The 19,245-nt window shown below is 54.6% G+C and overlaps 2 protein-coding genes across 3 annotated transcripts; one reads left to right on the top strand and one right to left on the bottom strand.

Annotated features, from left to right (window-relative positions):
* The first annotated feature begins 4,462 nt into the window (after positions 1 to 4,462).
* On the top strand, positions 4,463 to 18,964 carry LOC309609479 (uncharacterized protein). Of its 2 annotated transcripts, none has more exons than XR_014233431.1 (3): positions 4,463 to 5,017; positions 6,827 to 7,016; positions 17,647 to 18,964. XR_014233431.1 is itself a non-coding variant. In XM_082351064.1 (3 exons), the coding sequence occupies exon 3, from the start codon at positions 8,968 to 8,970 to the stop codon at positions 9,928 to 9,930; it is 963 nt and encodes a 320-aa protein (XP_082207190.1). In that variant the 5' UTR covers positions 4,463 to 5,017; positions 6,827 to 7,016; positions 8,893 to 8,967; the 3' UTR covers positions 9,931 to 13,515. The 2 variants fall into 2 exon arrangements, 1 of the variants encoding a protein (XP_082207190.1); XM_082351064.1 differs by lacking the exon at positions 17,647 to 18,964 and adding an exon at positions 8,893 to 13,515.
* HOXC12 (homeobox C12) lies at positions 13,532 to 17,638 on the bottom strand. The gene is made up of 2 exons (XM_082351080.1): positions 15,455 to 17,638; positions 13,532 to 14,706 (listed from the first exon to the last, which is right to left on the bottom strand). Exons 1-2 carry the CDS (start codon positions 16,062 to 16,064, stop codon positions 14,468 to 14,470), a joined length of 849 nt encoding a protein of 282 aa, XP_082207206.1. The 5' UTR covers positions 16,065 to 17,638; the 3' UTR covers positions 13,532 to 14,467.
* Positions 18,965 to 19,245: the final 281 nt, after the last annotated feature.

Genomic DNA, 19,245 nt, shown 5'->3' with positions numbered 1-19,245 from the left:
GTCTCCGCTCTGGCTTTCCCCACTTCCCCCCAGGGCCCTGCTTCCCCCTCAGTCCTGGCCTCCTGGGCCTTGTGGGGCCCAAGCCCCCAAGGCAAATTCTGCACCGCCAGGGCCGACAGCGGGGAGGGGGTTCGCTTCCTGTGAGGAGACAGCTGTGGGCCTGAGCACTTGAATTTGACCACCAAAGTTTATTCCAGGGCCACCATAAAAGTGAGCCAGGCTGCTACAAGGAGCTGCTGGCGGCTCTATTTCCTTGAAACAAAAAAGAAAGGCAAGAAAGAATGTCAAAGGAGTCGATGTTCAGGAAATTCTAGGGTCTCCCAATAGAGGCTTCTGAACATTAATATTTTTCCCCCTAAAATTAAGGCACAAATTTCAAAAAAATTTTTTTCTAGTTTTGGTCTGACTTTTAATTTTTTAACAACTTAAAAAAATCCCAACAACTGGAGGTTGCTGCTGGGTTCAAGGAGAGAAGGCCTTGGCTGCTGAAGTCAGGGAGACATTGATTGGCAAAAGTGCCTACGGTGTGGGCGAGTGGCCTCCCTGCCCAGTCCTAGGTCCAGGCCACCCTGAAGCATAGGCTGAGCTGCCTGCCTCAGCCGGCATCCCTGGGCATCACTGCCTCCCCCGACGTGAGACCCAAAATCCAAAATCGGTTCCCAAATTGATTCCCAGGAGCCCTGGCAAGCCCCACGCCGCGGAGAGGAGGCGGCTTTCCCCCCCTCATCTCATGGGTGCCTGCGGCCTCTCCACCTACTGGAGTCCCAGCTTTCACCTGAAATCCTCCTCAGCAGGGCCATCCTGCCCGCCCCACTGGCTCTGGGTGGCCTCATTCAGCACCGCCTGCCTGCCCTGCGGCTAGCAGGCAGCTGCGGTCTGGGCAGCTGCCTCGGTACTCTGGCCAGGGCCACGACAGACTCTAGTACACTTCCTTTTCACACACAGACACCAGAGGTGGCTTCAGAAGGGGGCAGTATCTCCAGGTCCCAGCCCAGCACCCCACACACAGTACTGGGCCCCCTCGGAGCTTGTCCACCTCCTGCTGCTGCTCTGGAGAGAGCAGACTGCGGTAGAGAAAGGGGCCCACCCCACAGACCAAGAACTGGGAGGAAACCCCAGTTCGGAGAAAGGGGGCCCTTAGAGCTCTCTGGTCTGTAAGTTCAGTCTCTGTGGGGTCAATAAAGAGATAGGCAATCAGCGCATGGACACCCTCAGTGGATCTGAGGCTGGGCCAGCGAGGATTGAATCCTTTTGCACAAATCTCTCTCCCTTGCAGTGCCACTGAGTTTAATAATCCCTTTAATGTGCTTGGGGGTTTTCAGGCCAGCGGTTTATCCTGCACCCCGTGACACCTCCCACCCCCAGCCAGGGAACTAGAAGGGAAAGGGACCGCCAGTTCTCAGACTCCCATCTCTCCTCAGCCCTGGCCATTGCCCCAAGCCCAAGGCCCCAAGTCAGGTCACCTAAGAGGACGCTGCTCCAAGGTTCCTCCGGCCCCTGGACAGGATAGGAGGAGGGAGAAGGGCAGCCCCTCTGCCCCCGCAGCCCCACCCCCTTTCCTCCTCGGCGGAGGGATTGTCCCAGGAGGCTAGCAACGCGACCCCATTTCTCCCAATAAAAGTCCCATTTTACGAGCCAGTTTCACTGGCCCCTCACCAAATGCTCTAAAATCAAGGAAATGTCTTAAAAGCAGTCTGGAAATGGAGCCACTACCATTGGACCTTGGTCTCCAAACTCAGCTGCAACAGCACACACACACAAAAAATGCCTTTTCTGGGCAGAACTGCAGTGCTGAGCCACGCGGATCTCCGAACTCTTGGCCCAGTGGAGGCCGGGTTGGCCGGAGCCGCCATTCCCCGGCTTCAGCGCCTACTTAGGCTCGGACCCAGTCCGCACAGATCAAAGTGAGCTGGCGGCATTTTTATGAGATCAACTTCAGTGGCTCTTTACTTGCGATCAGATGCCTGGGTCGAAAATGCAAAAGGGAACAGCCCAACAACCCAAAAAGGAAAAGGAGAGAGAGAGAGAGAGGGCGCAGGCGTGGGGTGAAAAAATTCAGGTGACACATAGCAAGAAGATTCCAGTCACCCACAAAAGAGACCCTTTGCCTGCAGCAAGAATTGTCTGTGGGTCAGTCCCAGCCTCCAGGCCCTGCCATTTCTCCCCAGTTTCGGGAGCCAGGAAGCCTGACTCGCCTGGTTCTGAAGCCTGATCCGAAAGCTTCCACAGTGTGGACCTGCCACGTGGGGCAGAATGTGGCCGCCTGCACTCCCTTGCCCCAGCGGGGAAGTCGTCTTCTGCTCACGATTCAAAAATCTCTCCCATTTTGCTGCTCTCCTCTCTGCGGTCTCCGTGGTTCTCCCGTCACTACAGCCAGAAGTTGAGTTCCAAGAAGATTCGCCAGAGATTTATCGCCTGGCCCCAAACTTGGAGAGCCTCGTTGTCATAAACAACTGTCTATTGTCTAGACTTTTATCTCCGGGTATGGATCGTGCATTACTGAGGCTCAGGAGACACGGGCCTGGCTCTGTGGGGTGTGTGTGCAGCTGAGTGCTTGCCCCCTTGCCCCCAGGGGTTTCTGTGGGTAGGTTTAGGAAGGTTCGCAAGTGTGTGTGTGTGTGCCCTTGGAGCTGGTCAGGTATACCTGAGTGTCCAAGGGTGAGGGCTCAAAATGGGGAAGGTCTGTCTGTGCCTTCCCCAGAAGGAACATTCTGGTGCATGTACTTGTGTGTTGGGTGAGAATTTGTCACGGTATGCTTTGTTTCTCGGGCATTTTAAGTGTTCCTGTCTGGGCTTTTGCGGGTTTTATTAACCTGTATCCGCTTGGCCTGTTATGTCCCTTGGAAGCAGATCATCTGGTGTTTTTCAGTATTGGGCCCATTGTGTGTGTGTGTTTGGCTTCTCTGAGAAAATGGGTTTGGGTGATACCTTTCCAGTCTCGTTCCCTCAGATTCCTGCACCACCCTAAATCACACCTCAGCCTCTGCCTTCGCCACAACATCTTGCCTTGCTCCACTCACTGCAAGTCCCTACATCTCCCAAGTGACTACCAATTTTCTGTCACAGACACAAAATACATTTTTGCAGGATGAGGTCTGGCTATCTTTGCCTTTCCCTCACTAGGGGAAAATGTCCCAGCTCGTAGTAAACTCCCTCCCTTCTTGGGGCTCCCCTTCTCTGGGCTGAGGGGGACATCAGAAAGGGCTTCCCCAGTCCACTCTGACCTTTAAAGATACTCTCCAGAGAACTCCAGATAATGCCAGAGAGGGCCTGCCACTCCCTCCCTGGGGCTTCCTGGCAGCAACTGTCCTCACCCGGGCCACCCCCTCAGCCACTTGAGCCCAGGCAGTAGGACGTTTGCCCAGATTAAACGTCAGTGGGAGAGACACTTATCACCTTAGATCTCAGGGTCAGAGGCTGTTTTTGAAAGCCAGGCTCCTTTAACACCAGCAGAGATAATCAAATCCTCCCACTTTGTTTTTCATGATCAGAACACAGGGTGGCAGGGCTCCAGGCATACAGGCCTGGGAGCTCCCTGACAGCCCCCACCGCTCCTGGCAGCTCCCACCTGGGCCCCAGACCCCACTTCAGGTCCCAGATAGCTCTTAGGCACCCTCAACCAGGTAGGTCAAGTGAGAGGGGACTGATTCCAGACTCCGGTTGGTTTTCCAGTTGAGAAGGGTGTAGGTGACAACCAGCAGGGGTTTGTAGGGCATCAGATTTAACCAGAAGCCCCCCATCAGTGCATCCCTCCCTTCCCTTGCCATTAGAATTCCCATTTCAAAAGCAATGATTAGGCCTAAAAAGGGCTGAGTGGGCACAGAGCAGGCGAAAACAAGCTGTGATCTCCTGGAAAGAGGTGAGCCCTTCACAGACACCTCCACGTCATATTCATTCCCTCTCTCTCCCTCTCTCTCCCGTAGTGCTACCCTGGTACCCTGGAGGGAGAGGGCCAATGATTCCACTTCAGGCTCCTTTCTTCGGCTGCCTTCCTTCGCCTGAGCCCGCCGGCTGCCCGCTGCCCGCTGCCCGCTGCCCGCTGCCCGCAGCCCAGCCCGCCGCCGCCTCCACTCCGGAACTCGCCTTCCCTCCAGCGGGCAGGCTGTGGCGTCGCCTTACTCCGCCTCTCTCCCTGCCTCCCTCCATCCTTGCCTTTCCCCCACTTCTCAGACCAACAGATATCTAATATACTTGTCTCTCCGCACCCAAGGCCTAGGCTGAGCCGGCTCAACGCTAGGGGATCGCAGCCGCGTTACAGGGTCCTAGCACGGCGCGCTTCGCTCCCCGTCCCTCGGCTGCAGCCTCCTACTTTGCTAGTTGCCGGGTTCAACAGCTTCTCTCTCTCGCTTTGCCGCTTCTTCCCCCATTCTTTCCGCCTCTGGATATGAGAAATAAATAAATCCAAGGCTCCTGCCTCATCAGCCCTCCCCACTCCTGCTGCCTCACTTCCCCTCCTCCTTACCGAGTGTACCGCCTTGTTTTCGAAGAAAATCTTAATAGTCAGACATCTAAGTTGTAAATTAACATTTTTTTTCTTTGTGACGGCTAATTTTCTCTCCAGTTCTTACGTCCTGCTCCGCTTCGCGGTGGAATGGAATGGATTTAGAAGTCTGCGTATGGGAGGGGGGGAGTGGAGAGATGGAGCCCAGAGTTACAGACGGTGGCGAGAGATACGGAAGACGGAGAGATACGGAGAGAAAAAGAGGCATTGGGGTGGGGAGAGGAGGGAGGGAGTGGGAGGGAGGGAGAGAGGGAGGGAGGGGGCCCCAGCTGGCGGGAGCGGAGCCAGAGAGAGAGAAAAGGAGAGAAAAGTTTCCCGGAGTCTTCATTAGTTGACTTCTCTGTCCACTGCTTCCCCCAGCCGGCCGAGCTCACCCCCAATAAAGGAAGGAGGGGGGTCTTTATTTTATTTTTTTTAAGGCCCCAAAGAGTCCAGTGTTTACAAGACCAGAAATGCCACGGCCACGTCCTGGCAGAAAGAAAGGCTGAAATGGAGGACTGACGCCTTCCTTATAAGGTACGATGCTAACTTGACCTTCACTTTGTCAGGGCGCCCCCCGCCCACCCAGACCGCTGCAGGCAGCCAGGCAGAGCCCAGGCGACCCTGGCCTCTGCCTCCCTACTTCTTTTTCTCTGTCAAATCTCTCTCTTCTTTCCTTTTTTTCCACTTCCTCTTTTTCTCTTTTGTCCTTTTCTTCCCTTTTTCCTACCTTTTCTTTTTTATTCCCTTCCTTCTCTTTTTCTCCTGCTTTTCTTCTTCCTGCCCCTTTCCCTTCACTCATTCCTTTTATTCTTGGCTGCTGGTTTCATGGTTTCCCTTGATTCTCTCTTGCCCAGCTCTCTATTGCAGTCTCTCTCTCTCTCTCCTGATCTTTTGAATCCCGGAAACAAGAATAAATATTTTCAATACTCTCCCATCCCCACCCCAAGTGACCTTCACAGCCCTAGCCTGGCCTCTGCCCCCATCCAGGTATCCCTGGGGAAGAGGGTCCAGGAAAGAAGGCCAATTTGGGATTATAGGGGCTTCACTCTGGGCCCAGTGCCCACTTGAGGATGGCAGTGAATTTGGTTTTGGTAAGACTCTGTCTTCCTCTCACTGGCCTCACCCGCCAAGTCTCTGTGACCCTAGTGGTCTTGAATGGAGGACGCAGCCCTTGTTCGTGGCGGTATGGGGAGAGCAGAGACCACTGCTCTTGAGACTAAGGGGGAGACTTAGGACCAAATTGTTGTTTGCCCTTCTCTCAGCTTCCAGCCCCTAAAATCCTAGAGATTTCACTTAAGACATTTGGGGCAGGAATTTAGAGAATTAGGGATTTCTGGAGATTCCCACACACATGAAAATAGGAAACAGTCAGATTATGCAGGCCTCTCTGCTTTGCCTCTTGTTGCCTCCCAGGCTCCAACAAAGCCTCCGACATTAACTCTAATCATATCTTGTGTGGCTATAAAATAAATGATATTATGGACACCCCTATAATTATCTATTATTCACTTACTTGTGATAATTACAATACTGGATGAGGCAGATCTATGCAGACAATGTAAAGCCAAGCAAATATCCTGGAAAATGAAAGTGAATCTGTGTCCATTCTTGAGTATGTTCCAGAATCTGTAAGCCTGCCTAGGACCTCCTTGATTTAGGAGTAGCCATCTTGTAGGGGATAGGGTCATATTGGGAGACCCTACCACTTCCTTTTCCCCCTTACATCTCACTTCTCCTCCTCCTTTGCACAGACACCAGAGAGGATCAGACAATCAAAGGGAAATTCTTTCTCTCTCCCCCTACAATTATCCAGATAATTGCATGAATTCTTCCTTGAATATTGCTGTGTAGTCAGGGTTGAGATTTCAGCAGGAAGTGCAAGGGACAGGATTCCAAATGGGGGAAGCTGAGAGAGTCCTGTGTTCTTACATTCCCATACTTTATAGTTCTGTCTAGTGTTACATTGTTTCTTCAGGCAAAGATCTTTGTTCCCTTTCAGTCATATTTCTCCCTTCCCCCTCCCTTTCTCTCTCTCTCTCCCTCCTCCCTTTTTCCGGTCCCTTTAAAGGAGACCCAGATCATCCTCTGCTCTTAATAGATGACTATAAAAGTAAAATTAATTCCCCCCTGCCTTTTAATATCAATATCTCTCTGTTAAGTATGCACATTGATGAGAATAAACAGAATTAAGTGCTGCAACCCAAACCAGCGATTATATCCAAGGGTTTTTTGGGGGGGAGTGTTTCGTTGTTGTTATTTGTTTTTTTGTTTTCCATTGGGCTTATCTGGGTGTGTTTACTCTGCCGAGAGATAACCAGGGGGTATTTGTATTATTTTTACAAGCTCATTGGGGCCTGAGCCAGTACCAACCTGGTAGAAAAAGCAACCATGAAGCCAAAGAGAGAGCCAAAGGAGGGAAGAGAGCGCCAGATGGAGATGAAAAGGAACCACGCGGAGAAATGCAGGGAAAGAAGGAGGCGGCAGGTTCCGGAACAAACGTGGCAGAGGGCAAGACAGGCACTCATGGACAGAGGTTTATGTATTTTTATTAAATTTTTTTTTTAAATTTGGGGCTCCGTGAAGAAAAGGGACAACTCAGGAAAGGGGAGGGGAGAGGGAATTATTCGAGTCACAGCGTGACCACCCCAGAAGGGGAGAACACTGGATACACCAGATCCTTGGTGATCCTCGGTGCTGGTGCTGGAGCAGGAGCTGCACTGGGCTCGCTCTGGTTCCGATTTGCCGCCGTCCCACAGCCCGTTGGGCTGGGCCATTGAAGCCCCCCCTCGCGGCCACCAGGGCTTCCTTGCTCTCCTTATCATTCCATCTTTATGACGAGGCTTGTTAACAAGACCAGCGAGCTGGCCACGCACATCTATCTCTGCCGCTCGAGCTCAGCCAAGCAGCGGCCGGTGAGGGCGGTGGCGGGGGGGGGACTGGTGAGGCACTAATTAATTGATTTCTTTGGACAGTAAAGTATGGCCGCATCTACATGGAACCTATCGACTCATAAACAATATCTCTGTTGGGTGTGAGTGTATTGTCTCTCAAAGAATTTTTCCATAGGCGTGTGTCATGTAGCCCAGGATTTTTAGCTGCTAAAGAGAGACCCAAGTGGGACTCATTTTTAGGGGGCCAGATCGGAGTTAGCTCAGCTCCAGAAAATACTTTAAGTTATGACTGCCTCTGAAAAGGCGTTGGGAATGGGTTTTGTTGAGAAAAACTTGGGTTATTGGATAACCTTTCCCAGTTGCTTGTGTAGACCCGGCCAAGGTTAAGGATGGGAACTGGAGTCGAGGAGTTGGGCAGGCCGGAGTCCTCTTCCCGGTCGTCTGGGGCGGAGTGGGGCTGCTCTCAGATTTGAGAGGAGCATAGAAGACAAGGTCCAGCCTTTGCTTCATACTGCTCCCTGGACTTGAGTTTTTAAAGTAAATTTTGTAAAAGTTAAACAAACCTTAGCTTTCAAGAAGCCCTTGCATGCCCAGCACACAGCCAGAGCCTCCCTGCCACACACTTCACCTGGTTGCTGGGCTGCCTTCTTTCCCCCTTTCCTAACTGGCAGCTCAGAGTAACTATATTTATATTAGATCTAGAAGAACACATCCTGAGACAGAAGGGGTAACGTAATTATACAATGCTAATTTCATACAGGAGTGATTATGCAGTCAGACTCTGCCGCAAACAGGACCTAGGGCTCTAAATATAGACCCTGACCTCAGACAAGAGAAGCAACAGTTAAAGAGAGATAGAAGACCACTCATATAAATAATCCATGTAGACACAAAAGGGGGTTTGTAAAAGACAGAAATAATAGAAATACAGGACAGAAAAGAGGTTCAGCTGATAGAGAATGTCATTGCCAATGCCTGAGCTTCCTCCTGCTACTGTTTTTAAGATTGCCAGAGAAATGTGTATTATAAATACGGTAATATGTGAAATCAAAGTATGTACTTCAATGTATTTGGTACACATACACCATGTATGCAAACATAATTCACAGAATATATTTTTCATACACTGGGTTGATAGGCACTTTGTGTATATATAATAACATGATGTATATTTTCCATGCAGTTTTTTTTTTTTTCATGCAGTTTTTTAATGTGGATATATTAATATCTGGATGCATTGTCCATGTACTGATTTTATATGCCCTTTATATGCCTACATCCATGTAGCTAAATAGATGTAGGACTGTACCTTCCCTGCGCAGGATATGTGCAAGTGTACTGTTTAATCTATGTAAATGAATTTTTACATGTGATGGGTATACATGCTATATGTAATCTTTTCCCAGGAGGTTGTTTTCCTATAAAATAGAAAAGAGTGCCTCCATATGTATATTTTCTAGAGAAATATATTTTCCATGCCCAGAATGTACATGTAATATAGATCTCTGTGCATTTTAGACTGTTTCAGTATATCGGTTATGTCGGCAGTATGGCCAAGCGTGCATTTTGTGGAACATCTTTTCCACGCTCCGAATGTGGACTATGCGTCTTTCACAGGGAGCTTTTCTAGCAACAACTGCCGGTGAGTTCCGCACAGACCGGTCCTTGAAGGAAGTTCTCCACTCCGGGTCAGGGAAACTGACAAACGGAAGGCTTATCTCGGAGTCCCCAGGAAGCGGCTCCGGCTCAGAGAGGAGAAATCACCCCCAGGCAACCGGCTGGGTCACACTGGCTAAAGGTCCGCTGCGTTTGGTCTCATCCAAGTCCAGTTCCTCGGCTCCGGTGCCAGGCTCTCTCGGGCGGCACAGGCTTTCGGAGCCTGGGGCAGAGCCGCCGGCGGTGACGAACCCGGCGGGAGGGCGGGCCGCCGCTGTGGGGACGCCGCGTGCCCAGCAGAGGGAGGGCACTTGGGAGAAAGGCCTGGTTCCCGCAGCCCGGCAGCGCCTCGGACTCGGGCTGTTCTTCGAGGTCACCCACAAACCCACGGACCGTCCCCCCGCCCCCGGGCTGGGGCTCAGGGCCGAGCGGCTGGGCGGGTCCGGGTCTTCGCGGCCTCCGCGGATCTGGCCAGCAGGGGTCATCCGGTCCTTCGCGGGAGCCGGCGGCCCTCGCGCAGCGACCGGAGCTGCCGGCGCTGTTCGGGCGGCGGGGCCGGGGCTGGCAGGCGCGCCGGGTTTCCTCTCCCCGGGACCCCGGGCACACCGGAGCCGAGGCCGGGCCAGGCGGGCGGGGAACTGGACTGAGGCCCCGGAACCCTGTCCGCCGGGCCGGGGCACGGAGCGCTCCGGGCGCGGGGCGGGGAGCGAGCGGCCAGGCGCCCGCGTCGGCCACCAGCGACCGGCGGGCCTTTGTCTCGGGGCCTCCCCTGAGCGGCGATCGCGAGCTCGGCCCCCGGCTGCCGCGGTGCTGGGCGTCCGGGACGCACGCTTCTCCGCGGAAAACCGGCAGCTCCGTCACGACGGAGGCAGATACCGAAGGGCGGCCGCTCGGGCCTGATGCTCGGCTTATACGCGGCTGCGGGATCCCAGGCCTGCAGCCCACCTCGCGCTGAATTACACCGGGACCTTTGGCGCCTCCCTGTGCCCGCCGCGCAGAGAGGGTTGGGGGCTCCGGGGTGCGTTTCCCGCACGGATCGGGGGCCTAAAAAACGCTCCTACTTTCCTGGTAATGGCGGGGAGGATGGGCGGGAGCTCCGGCCGGTCCGGAACCCAAGGTCCCGGGGGTTTGATTTTTCGAAGATCGGGGCCGGCGGTCCCTGCTCTGCTCTGGGTCTGAGCCATCGATCGCGCCCGGTTTCCGGCTGCATTAGCATCCACAGAACCCGGGCTGCCGGGCCCATCTCCCGCCCGCTCGATAGTGGCTTTAAATACCCTAGCTGCGTCTACGCAGCTCAGAGTGGAGTAGAACTGGGTGCTAATCAGGGCCAAATACACAACTCATTTGAACGGCATAAGCTTACACATACACAACAGTGAAATTATTTTTCTACCTGAATTATCCAGATAACTCTCTCCTTTTCTTGTTCCTCACGACCCAGTTAGAGACACAGGGTGCTTTGTCTTAAATCAGTGGCGTAAATTGTAGTTCGAGGGCTTAAGCCAAATACTTGCAAAATAGATGCAATCTTTGCCCAGATCCAGAGCTCAGCCACGTCCTGGGTATTTGGGTTGTGGCTCCAGCCATGACCTTCTCTTTGGCCAGGAGACCCAAGGACTTGTTATTCAGCCATTGGGAGGAGGTTATAGTGTTTTTCCTTCTCTGACAGCTTCCCCAGTTATTGAGTCTCAGGGCCTGCATAGACAAAACCCAACAAGGAACCTTCTCTCTCAGATCTGCAGTGTCTCTGGGAATAAATCAAGGGAATAAATTAAAGGCCAGTTATTCCTGACCTCTCTAAATTCCCTCTTTCCTATTTAGCCAGAAATGCCTTCACTGTTAACTCTTCCTGTATAGATGTGGCTTAAGGAGAGGGTAGTCTCTTGCCTGGATTCACTGGGATTCAGACCTCCCCCCACCTTTATTCAGACTCAAGGGCAGCCACTCAGTCCCTCCCCTACACCACCAGCTCAAGGCTGCCAGAAGCTATCCAGTCCCCAGCCTCCCCTGAACTCTGTGGGCCCTTTATAGGAGGACTCCCAAAGCTTGAGATCTCCTTCCTGCCTGAATCCTTCAGATGCACACTCAGCAGGGGATTGGGGCAAAGGGAGGATGGGATTTGGTCTAAATCTGCTACTTTTCCTAGTTGCAGGAGTAAAGAAAGGAGGGGAGAAAGAGAAAGAAAGATTTCAGGGCAGGAGGCGTGGCTCGGGAGGCTGGGCTCTGTGGGGGGCTCTTGTTATTCTGGAGCAGGCCCAGGAAGGTGGAGGGGGAATTTGGAGGAGACTCCGTGATTGGAGGCTGGCTGTGAGAAAGGGAAACTGGGGGATCAGAGGCTCACGGGTGGAGGCAGAGGGAGGGCATCCCATCCATAAGGAAGGAGTGAGGTGGAGGTGCAGAGGACTCATGGGCTCAGCTGGGACTAGACTCTGGCCTGGACCTGGGCCTCTCTCTGTCATGGCCTGGAGGGGCCTCAGCTGACAGAGGCGGAGCCTATTTCACCAGCTTCAAGGGGTCTTTAGTACCCTCTCCAGTCATCTTGCAGTGCACAAAATGTGCTCTCAGAGTGAAGCCACAGGGTTAGAACCATCAGGGTGAAGTGTGGACCCACCAACCCCTGCCCCTACCCCGTGGCACTCTCACCATCCCAGCTCCAACCAGCTCTTGCCCCTACCCTGGCTTCACTTCTTGGAGATCTTGCAGCTCAGACTTCCTTTTTGTGGTCCTGAAGGTAGTTTCAGCCTCCTCCGGGCTGTCCACATTATTTTTACAACCCCACGACTCCTCAGATATCCCTCTCCTCCCCCCTAATCTACCATCCCCCAATTTTCTCTCTGCTAGTAATTGCTTGGGACTAGAGATGGTAGCTCATCAACAGATCTTGGTTGCTTGTATATTTTTGTTGCCCCTGCAACCGCTCTTCCTTTATTATTATACGTTTATTATTTTTATTATTCACCTGGACTGGAAAAAATAAAGTTGGGGAACAGCTAGGAGGTTGGGGATCCCATTCTTTCTGGGCATAGGAGACCATGTGTATGGAGCCAGTTTAAAATTTTTCTCTCAAAAAAATCACATCATCATACCATCATGTTTTAATTATTATTATTAATATTAATATGATGAAGCAACTCTGTACAAGGACTATATAAAGGGAAAACGTGCTAGAGACAGACATTTGCATAGGAGGGCACACTACAGAGAGCCGGGGAGGGAGGAAAGGAGGGCATCTACCCACAGGGATCACACTAGGTACTAGCAACAGACACAGAGAACAGGACACAGATTGACAGAGAAGCTCACAGAAATCAAGTTTAAAGCGACAGGAAGAGAATATTGCATATCTTTGTCCCCCCACCCCTTTTGGCGTGTTTTGGTCTCCTTTATTAAGCTGGGAGAGTCAGGCTGGAGTGGTGAAACTCAAGTCCAGCACCCCAGAGACCAAGAGGTCACAGGAGGGGCTGTATGAAGGGGTACATGGGTGACCAGGCAAAGAGGGGAGTGCCTCATACCCAGCGCCAACCCACAGGGGAGTGTGCAGACAGCTGGAACGGTGGTGATTTCTGCAAACTTGTACATAGGTTAATGTGGGTGGGGAAGTGTGTCAGGTGCCCAGTGGGGGATGAGGGTATGTGATTGTACGGCTACTCTGCAGGGCTGTATTTGGGGATATGAGGCTGCCTGTTTGCAAGTAGAGTCAGGAGAGTGGTGTGGGCCGAGTGCTGTACTGGGCAGCTGTGCCTATATGTTTGCCCATGCCTCTGCACAATCTTTCACAGGAACTTGAAGCTGGTGGGAGAGTGGATTGCCTTTCCAGGGTGTGGAAGGAGAGACTCTCCCCAGGTGGGAAGAACTCCAAGCTGGCAGGCCAGTTTCACACTGTCCAGGCTGGGCTTAACTCCCATCATTCCCCTGCTTCTCGCCCTCTTGCTCCTGGCAAGGGTGGGTCAGCAGATGGGAGGTTGGGGGACTCTCACCAAGGGGAATAAAAACAGAGTGCAAGAAGGCAGGGGGGGCTCCTTCACAGCTTCTCTTTCGGAAGCCAGCCTGGGATCTACTGGGCTGGGGCTGAGGCCTGAAGGGGGCTATGAATAAAAGGCCCTCGGCTGGAGAAGCCACTTTCTGGCCTCCAATGGGTTTTTGGGATGTGCCCTTCCCTCTGCTCTGGTCCTCCTAATCTGCGGTTCCCTGGCCTGGGGGTGGAGACAGCGGATCCTGAGACAAAGGGCGCCGTTGGGGAGCAGGTGGAGTAGGGGTGGGTAAAAGAGAGAAAGGAGTTGGGTGGGGGGCTGCAGCGCCCCCTCCTTCATTGTCACCAGCCTGGGAAACCCGGGCTGAGCGGGGGCCTCCGCGGCCGGTAGCCCCTTTTAGGGGCGGATTCTCCTCCCGCCTCGTAAATTACGCCGGGCCAGCCTCCGGCCGGCCGTGACCGTGAACGCCAGCGGCGAAGGGAGAATCTGCAGCGGCTGCCAGAAACTCTCTCGGCCAATCAATGCCGCGCTTCGCAGCTCCTTTTACAGCTTCCTGGGCTTCCCGGAGGGCCAGGTGGGGGTCCCTGGGGTGGCTACTGAACCTGAGGTTGCGTCCGCTCAGCTCTCAATTCCCCGCTTGCGGCTTCCGGTCCGCAGCCGCCTCAGCGGCAGGAAGAGTGGATGGCAGCACACCTGTGAGCGAATGGGCGCAGGGGGCTCGGGAGAGGGCTGGGGACCAGGAGACGGTTCGGGTAGCCTGCCCTAGAGGGGACAAAAGCCTGATCATCACCTTGTCCACAGCCGAGTCTGCCAAATGCTTATGCCTCGGCCTGCTCTGCAGCCAGGCCTGGAGGACCCAGACCCCAGCGGACTTGGACATTGCTGATCATTCTGTTCTCCCAAACCACACTTCCTCCTAGGTTCCCCCACTTCCTTCTGCCCTCCCAGAGCTACCCTGACCCGTTCCCTGCTCTCTGCCCATCCTCCACTCTTGCTCCCTCCTCTCAGCCTCTCCTAACCCCAATAACTGCAAGTTCTGAGAGCCTTGGTCCCACTGTCCCCACCCTCGCCTACTCCTGCAGGCAGACAGACCTAAGACCACGGAAGTGGTGGGAGGGGACGCCTGAGTCACCTTTCCTCCAGATCTTCAGACGGAGGCCCAACGCCCCAGTCCCACGTCAGACTAGCCCCTCCCCAGCGCCTCAGCCTTCCCTGCCCCTACCCCCTGCGTGCAGCTGTGGGCTTCCTCTCTCCCTGGCTGGGTTCTTCCCTTCTCTCTGGGACCTGGCAGGGTCTGCTGGGGGTGTGTGGGAGGGAACCACGAACAAAACAGACAAGAGGACGTCCCAGGAAGACCTGCCAGAGACTCCTGGCGTTCTAAGCGGGGACTGTGTCCCAGGCAGTGCCCCCTCTTGCTCTCTGCCAGAGACAGGCTCAGTCTGGGGCTGGTGCCCGTGTCTTGCCCCCTAAAAGAAGGAGAGAGCTTGCTCCCTCAACAGAAGTCTTTTCTTTTTCATTCTGCGGTTCTGAAACCAGATCTTGACCTGCTGGTCACTAAGATTCAAGCGGTCTGAGAGTTCCCTCCGGCGCTGCCTTGTGATGAACTCGTTCACCAGAAACTCGCCCTCCAGCTCCGCCAGCTGCAACTTCGAATAGGGTTTGCGCTTCTTCCGTGAGCGGCTGTGGATCGGGTACCAGGGCGCGCCTGGGTGGAGACGAACCAGCAGGGTTGGCCAGGGGACCAAGAGGTGACAAGCCCAGTACCGTCGGTCCTTCCCCAGCCCCTTTCACCTCGGCCTAACACCCGACCCCAGGCTCTTCCTCTCCTCTCTTAGGAAGACTCCCATCCCTACAACTCCTCTGCCTTCATCAATCTCTTTTTCCCCTTTCACTCTTTCTCCTTGCCTCCCCTACTTCTCACTGCAGTATCCCAGAACCTTCTAAATTCCTATCCTCTCACTTCTCCCCAAACCTCTTCTTCTCCAGGATATCCTGGCCCCTTCCTCTCACATCCTCCAGGATGGGGTCCTGATTAGTTAGAACAGACATGAGCGAGTGACAAGAGTCAACCACTGGTCTTTCTTAAAAAAAAAAAAAAAAAAGTAGGTAATGGGGGCCTGTGGGAAGGTGGAAAGAGAGGCCCTGGGAGGGCGGGGACCAGGCTCTGGGTCCCCACCCCCCCCCCAGGCCTGGGGAAGTCTGTCAGAATCCCCTTTCTCCGGAGCTCCCTGCCCCCTCCAGCTGCAGGCTGAGGAAAAAGGGAATCTCTAGTTCTTTTGCGGGGATATTTACATGTTTATAGGGCTTTCCCCCCCAACTCCTTTTTTTAAAAGAAGCGCTTCCTCACCACACAGTCTGTCACCCCAGGAAGCCCTAGCTCAGTCCTACACTGCCCGCCCCCCGGGTCAGACGTCCCGTCCAGAGTAGCCTCGCGAATGGGCCGGGGTCCTTACCGCTGGCCGCGAGGCCGCCGCCGGGGTTTAAAGGCGATACCAAGCTGCCGGGGTCGCCCGCGCCGGCGCCCTTGTTGCCCTCGTTAAGCAGGGACGAACTGGAGTCGGATTCCAGCGACTGGCACGAGGGCGGGTCGTGCGGGGGTCCCGCGCCACCGTCGCCACCGCCGCCGCCCGCCGCGTAGTCGTACTTGAAACCGAGCGCAGGCGGCCCCGACGGCTCCAGCTGCAGCAGCGCTGCCCCGGGCCCGACTCCTGGGCCGGGGTCGCGCCCGCGCTCCTCACGCTTCAGGCCCCCGCCGCCGCCCTCGGCGCACGGCTCGCGGTAATAACCCTTGCTGTCCTCCACACGCGCCAGCTCGCACGTGCGGCCGAAGGGCGGGTTGAGCGACACCGGGCTGCCGAGATAGGGCTGCGGGTAGCCATTGCACGGCTCCGCCGACGGCCAGGGCAGCGAGCACACGTTGTCGCGGCGCGGGTAGGACAGCGAAGGCAGCCCGGGCAGCTGCGCCCCGGACGCGCGGAAGTTGGGGAAGTAGAAGGTGTCTCCCGTGTGGATGTTCACCAGCGGCCCCACAAACCCGGGATTCAGGAGATTATGCTCGCCCATTTCCGCGGGGCCCGACCGGCAGCTTCTACTTTATTGCTATCTGACATTAAACATAGTTAAACCTGCACCGGCCACCCATTGGCCGTCCAGCTCACGTGGGCGCCGCCGCCAGGGGGATGGGTGGGGACAGAGAATCCCCCCACCCCGCACCAACTCCAACTTCCCCCTTCCCCAATGGGGGGGGGGGGAGGGAACGAACCGCGGGGGCAGATTTATTCGCTGGCTTCTGGTTTTTAAAAAATCATATAAAACCTAACGCAGAGATCGAGGCAATCGCCCGACACGGGGCAAGAGGAAAAAAGCCACACCAAAAATACCCGCACATACACGCTTCTGCACCCTGCACCCCCCCCCCCCAGATGTATTATCTTCTCACCAACAGCTGGCCGAGCACAGCCCGTCCCTCTTTAATTAGCTCCTTTATTAACTAAAACCGTTGGAATTTACAATATCTCCCCAATAAATTACTATTAGATATTGTGTCATATAAAGTTTACTGGCTGTTTAAGGAGACGGATGAGCCCTTTGGCTCGGGGTTTATTTACAGTAGAGGCGAAGTGGGGGTAAAGACAGGTTTCCCTGCCGCTGTCTCTCCCAGCCCTGCCGCTGCTGCGCTCCTTTTCCTCAGCTCTTTCTCCCCAGGAATTTAGGGAGACACCTGGGGTCCTCTCCTCCAGGAAGGGCTCAGGGAGGGTTACTAACGCTGGGTCTTCCCCATTCTCCAGCTGGGAGCCACCCAGCCACACACCTTCACTCACCGTCAGAGGATGGATGCAGAAGAGAGGCAGAAGCAGCAGAAAAAGGAAGCGCCCAGCTCCATGAGGACTTGCCTGCCTGCTCCTGAAAATCTGGGGGCTGAACTACTCTTCCCCATGACTTCTGTGGGTCAGGGGGGCTTCTGGGGGGGTCTCTTGGAGACTTTGCAGCAAGAGGCTCTGGGCTCCCAGCAGGGCTTGGCTGGCCCAAGAGGCTACTGATTCCCACTGTGGAGGAGACACTCACACCCCAGAACCAGCCTAGCATACCACTGGGACCATCAGATAACAGTGCCCAGCCCAATAGGTGTGCTGGGAGTAAGGGAAAGAATGCCAGAGAATTATCTTGTTGGGGGGTTAAAATTATTTTTATGGTGCTAACCTCAGCAGCTCCTTCCGCAGAAGGCTGAGAACCCAACGCTGGCCACAGGCGAAATTAATCGACATCTGGAAACCACAATCCGATCTCAACCAAGTCCACAGACACAGCCAAACAGATTAAAATGAAAAAGGAAACAAACCCCTCAAAACTAGGTGTATTCTATTGGGGTCTAGTAGACAAAATACTCAGATTTCTATGTGATTACTTCGGGCTCCTAGCAAAAGTGTGGCTTTAAGTAATACCAGGTGAGATCAATAGTTCAGCAAAAGTCTAAATATGAGAGAACACCAGAAGATTTAGAGAAAATTAGAGAGACGTGAGTCTGAGAGAATATGGGAGAAAGAAACCCATGTGGGTGAAAGTTAAATATCTGAGAATGAGCGGAAGCTACAAAAGCAGACCGAAGCAGAAGATTCTCATCTCCCTCTTTTTCTCTCTTCTGCAGGACATGGCAGAGAGAAACGCAGATTCTTCGAATTCCACAGCTCCCCGGGCGATTTCATATCCCAAACCAAAGCTGGGACAGAAATGTGTCCGCGCGGGCATCGCCCTGCCCGGCACAGCTCGCAGCTCAGCACCCGCCCCTCGCCCTGCTTCCCCTTCCCTGCCCTGGCCGGCCAAGGTCCCTCCCGCCCCCCCCCCCCAGGAGCCCGCCCCGCGCCGGGCCCACTTGCCAGAACCGAAGCCAAGCGGTGGGATGCCAGCCCCGCGCAGTCACCTTCGGTCAGAACCACGAGAGCCGGGGCGCCGAGGAGCGGGCAGGAGACAGACAGCCTGAATTGGCCTTTTCGTGCCTAACTGATTAAGGGGCTGCGCGGCTGCACAGAGGAGCATCCTTCGGCTGCAAAATGCACGTCACAGCATCTCCAACGTCTTATTTATGCCCTCTTTTCAAGATGCATTAATGAGCGCTACTGAATATTTAATTTAAAAAAATTTATTTGGGGGTTATTTTTGGTCATAAAGATAAACAGGGTGTGACTTTAATATCGTTGCTGTTTTCAATCAGAACATTGCGCCGGCGGCGAGGTCTCCAGGCCTCCAGGCCTCGCGCTCAGCCGCTATTGTTGGTGAGGGGGAGGCCGAGTTGAGCTTTGCGAGATAATCACTAGTCCTTGTGCGGTGGAGGTTTCTCCCCATTCTCTTTTTCCCTCCCAGATGACTCCAATCTCCTAGAAGGGGGACGCCAGGAGGAAGGTCTTAGCCTCTTCGCATCCCTCGCCAGCTCGAAAATCTCAGGCCCGGAGCTGTGCTCGCTGCCCTCCCGGCCAGGCCGCTGAGCACGCAGAGCGGCGGCCGCAGGGCGGCAGATGCAATGCCGGGGAAATGAAGATGGAGTGAGGACTTCCTTCTTCCAGACACGCAGTTTCTCCCAGTCCGATTTGGCCCCATCAAAAAAGACCATTTCCCCCAGGTTTCGGACCCTGGGCACTGGCACACGCACAAACCCCTCTTCCTTCCCCCTCTTCCTTCCGTGCAGCCGACCTGATTCCTCTAGGGGAGAGCTGCCGAGGACCATCAGCAAAATTCACATCCCCAGTGCCCTGCTACTCGAGGCTCACTAGGAACCTAGGGGTTATCAGGACCCCGGCGAGGACCCAGGCAATCTAGGCGCCCAGCCTCCTCGTGCACCACCGCGGTTCTGTGTGCCTTTAAGGCTCCCCGCCGCACACGCAGCTCAGGCGCCCTTTTCTTAACCCTACTCGGACTAACAGGCTGCAGAGCTCCGCTCCCAGCCTGGGTCCCCGGGACCGGCGGGAGGCTCGGGTGCAAAGCTTCAGATCTAAATCCAGCCTCGGCGAGAGCTGCTCTCCAGGAGCCGACGGGGGACTTGGTGAGGAGAATGCTTAGGACTCGCAGCAGCCCAAGACGCTGGGCAGCGGCTTCTAGCTGGGTTTAATCCGCCGGCACTTCGCAGCTCACATGGAAAACTGTAATGGCCTGGCAAGGCTCTGGACCCGCGGAGCGATCTCCGCGCCCACTCTTCCGCACATTCATCAAATTACGAGATTAGAAGAGGTGGACTGCCTGCTGGCCCCTGGAC

The sequence above is a fragment of the Balaenoptera borealis genome (genome assembly GCF_965194805.1).
Source record: "Balaenoptera borealis genome assembly, chromosome: 13".
In the NCBI taxonomy this organism is placed as follows: domain Eukaryota; kingdom Metazoa; phylum Chordata; class Mammalia; order Artiodactyla; family Balaenopteridae; genus Balaenoptera; species Balaenoptera borealis.
Note: the sequence above shows the minus strand (reverse complement) of the source record. Positions and strands in the feature narration are given on the sequence as shown.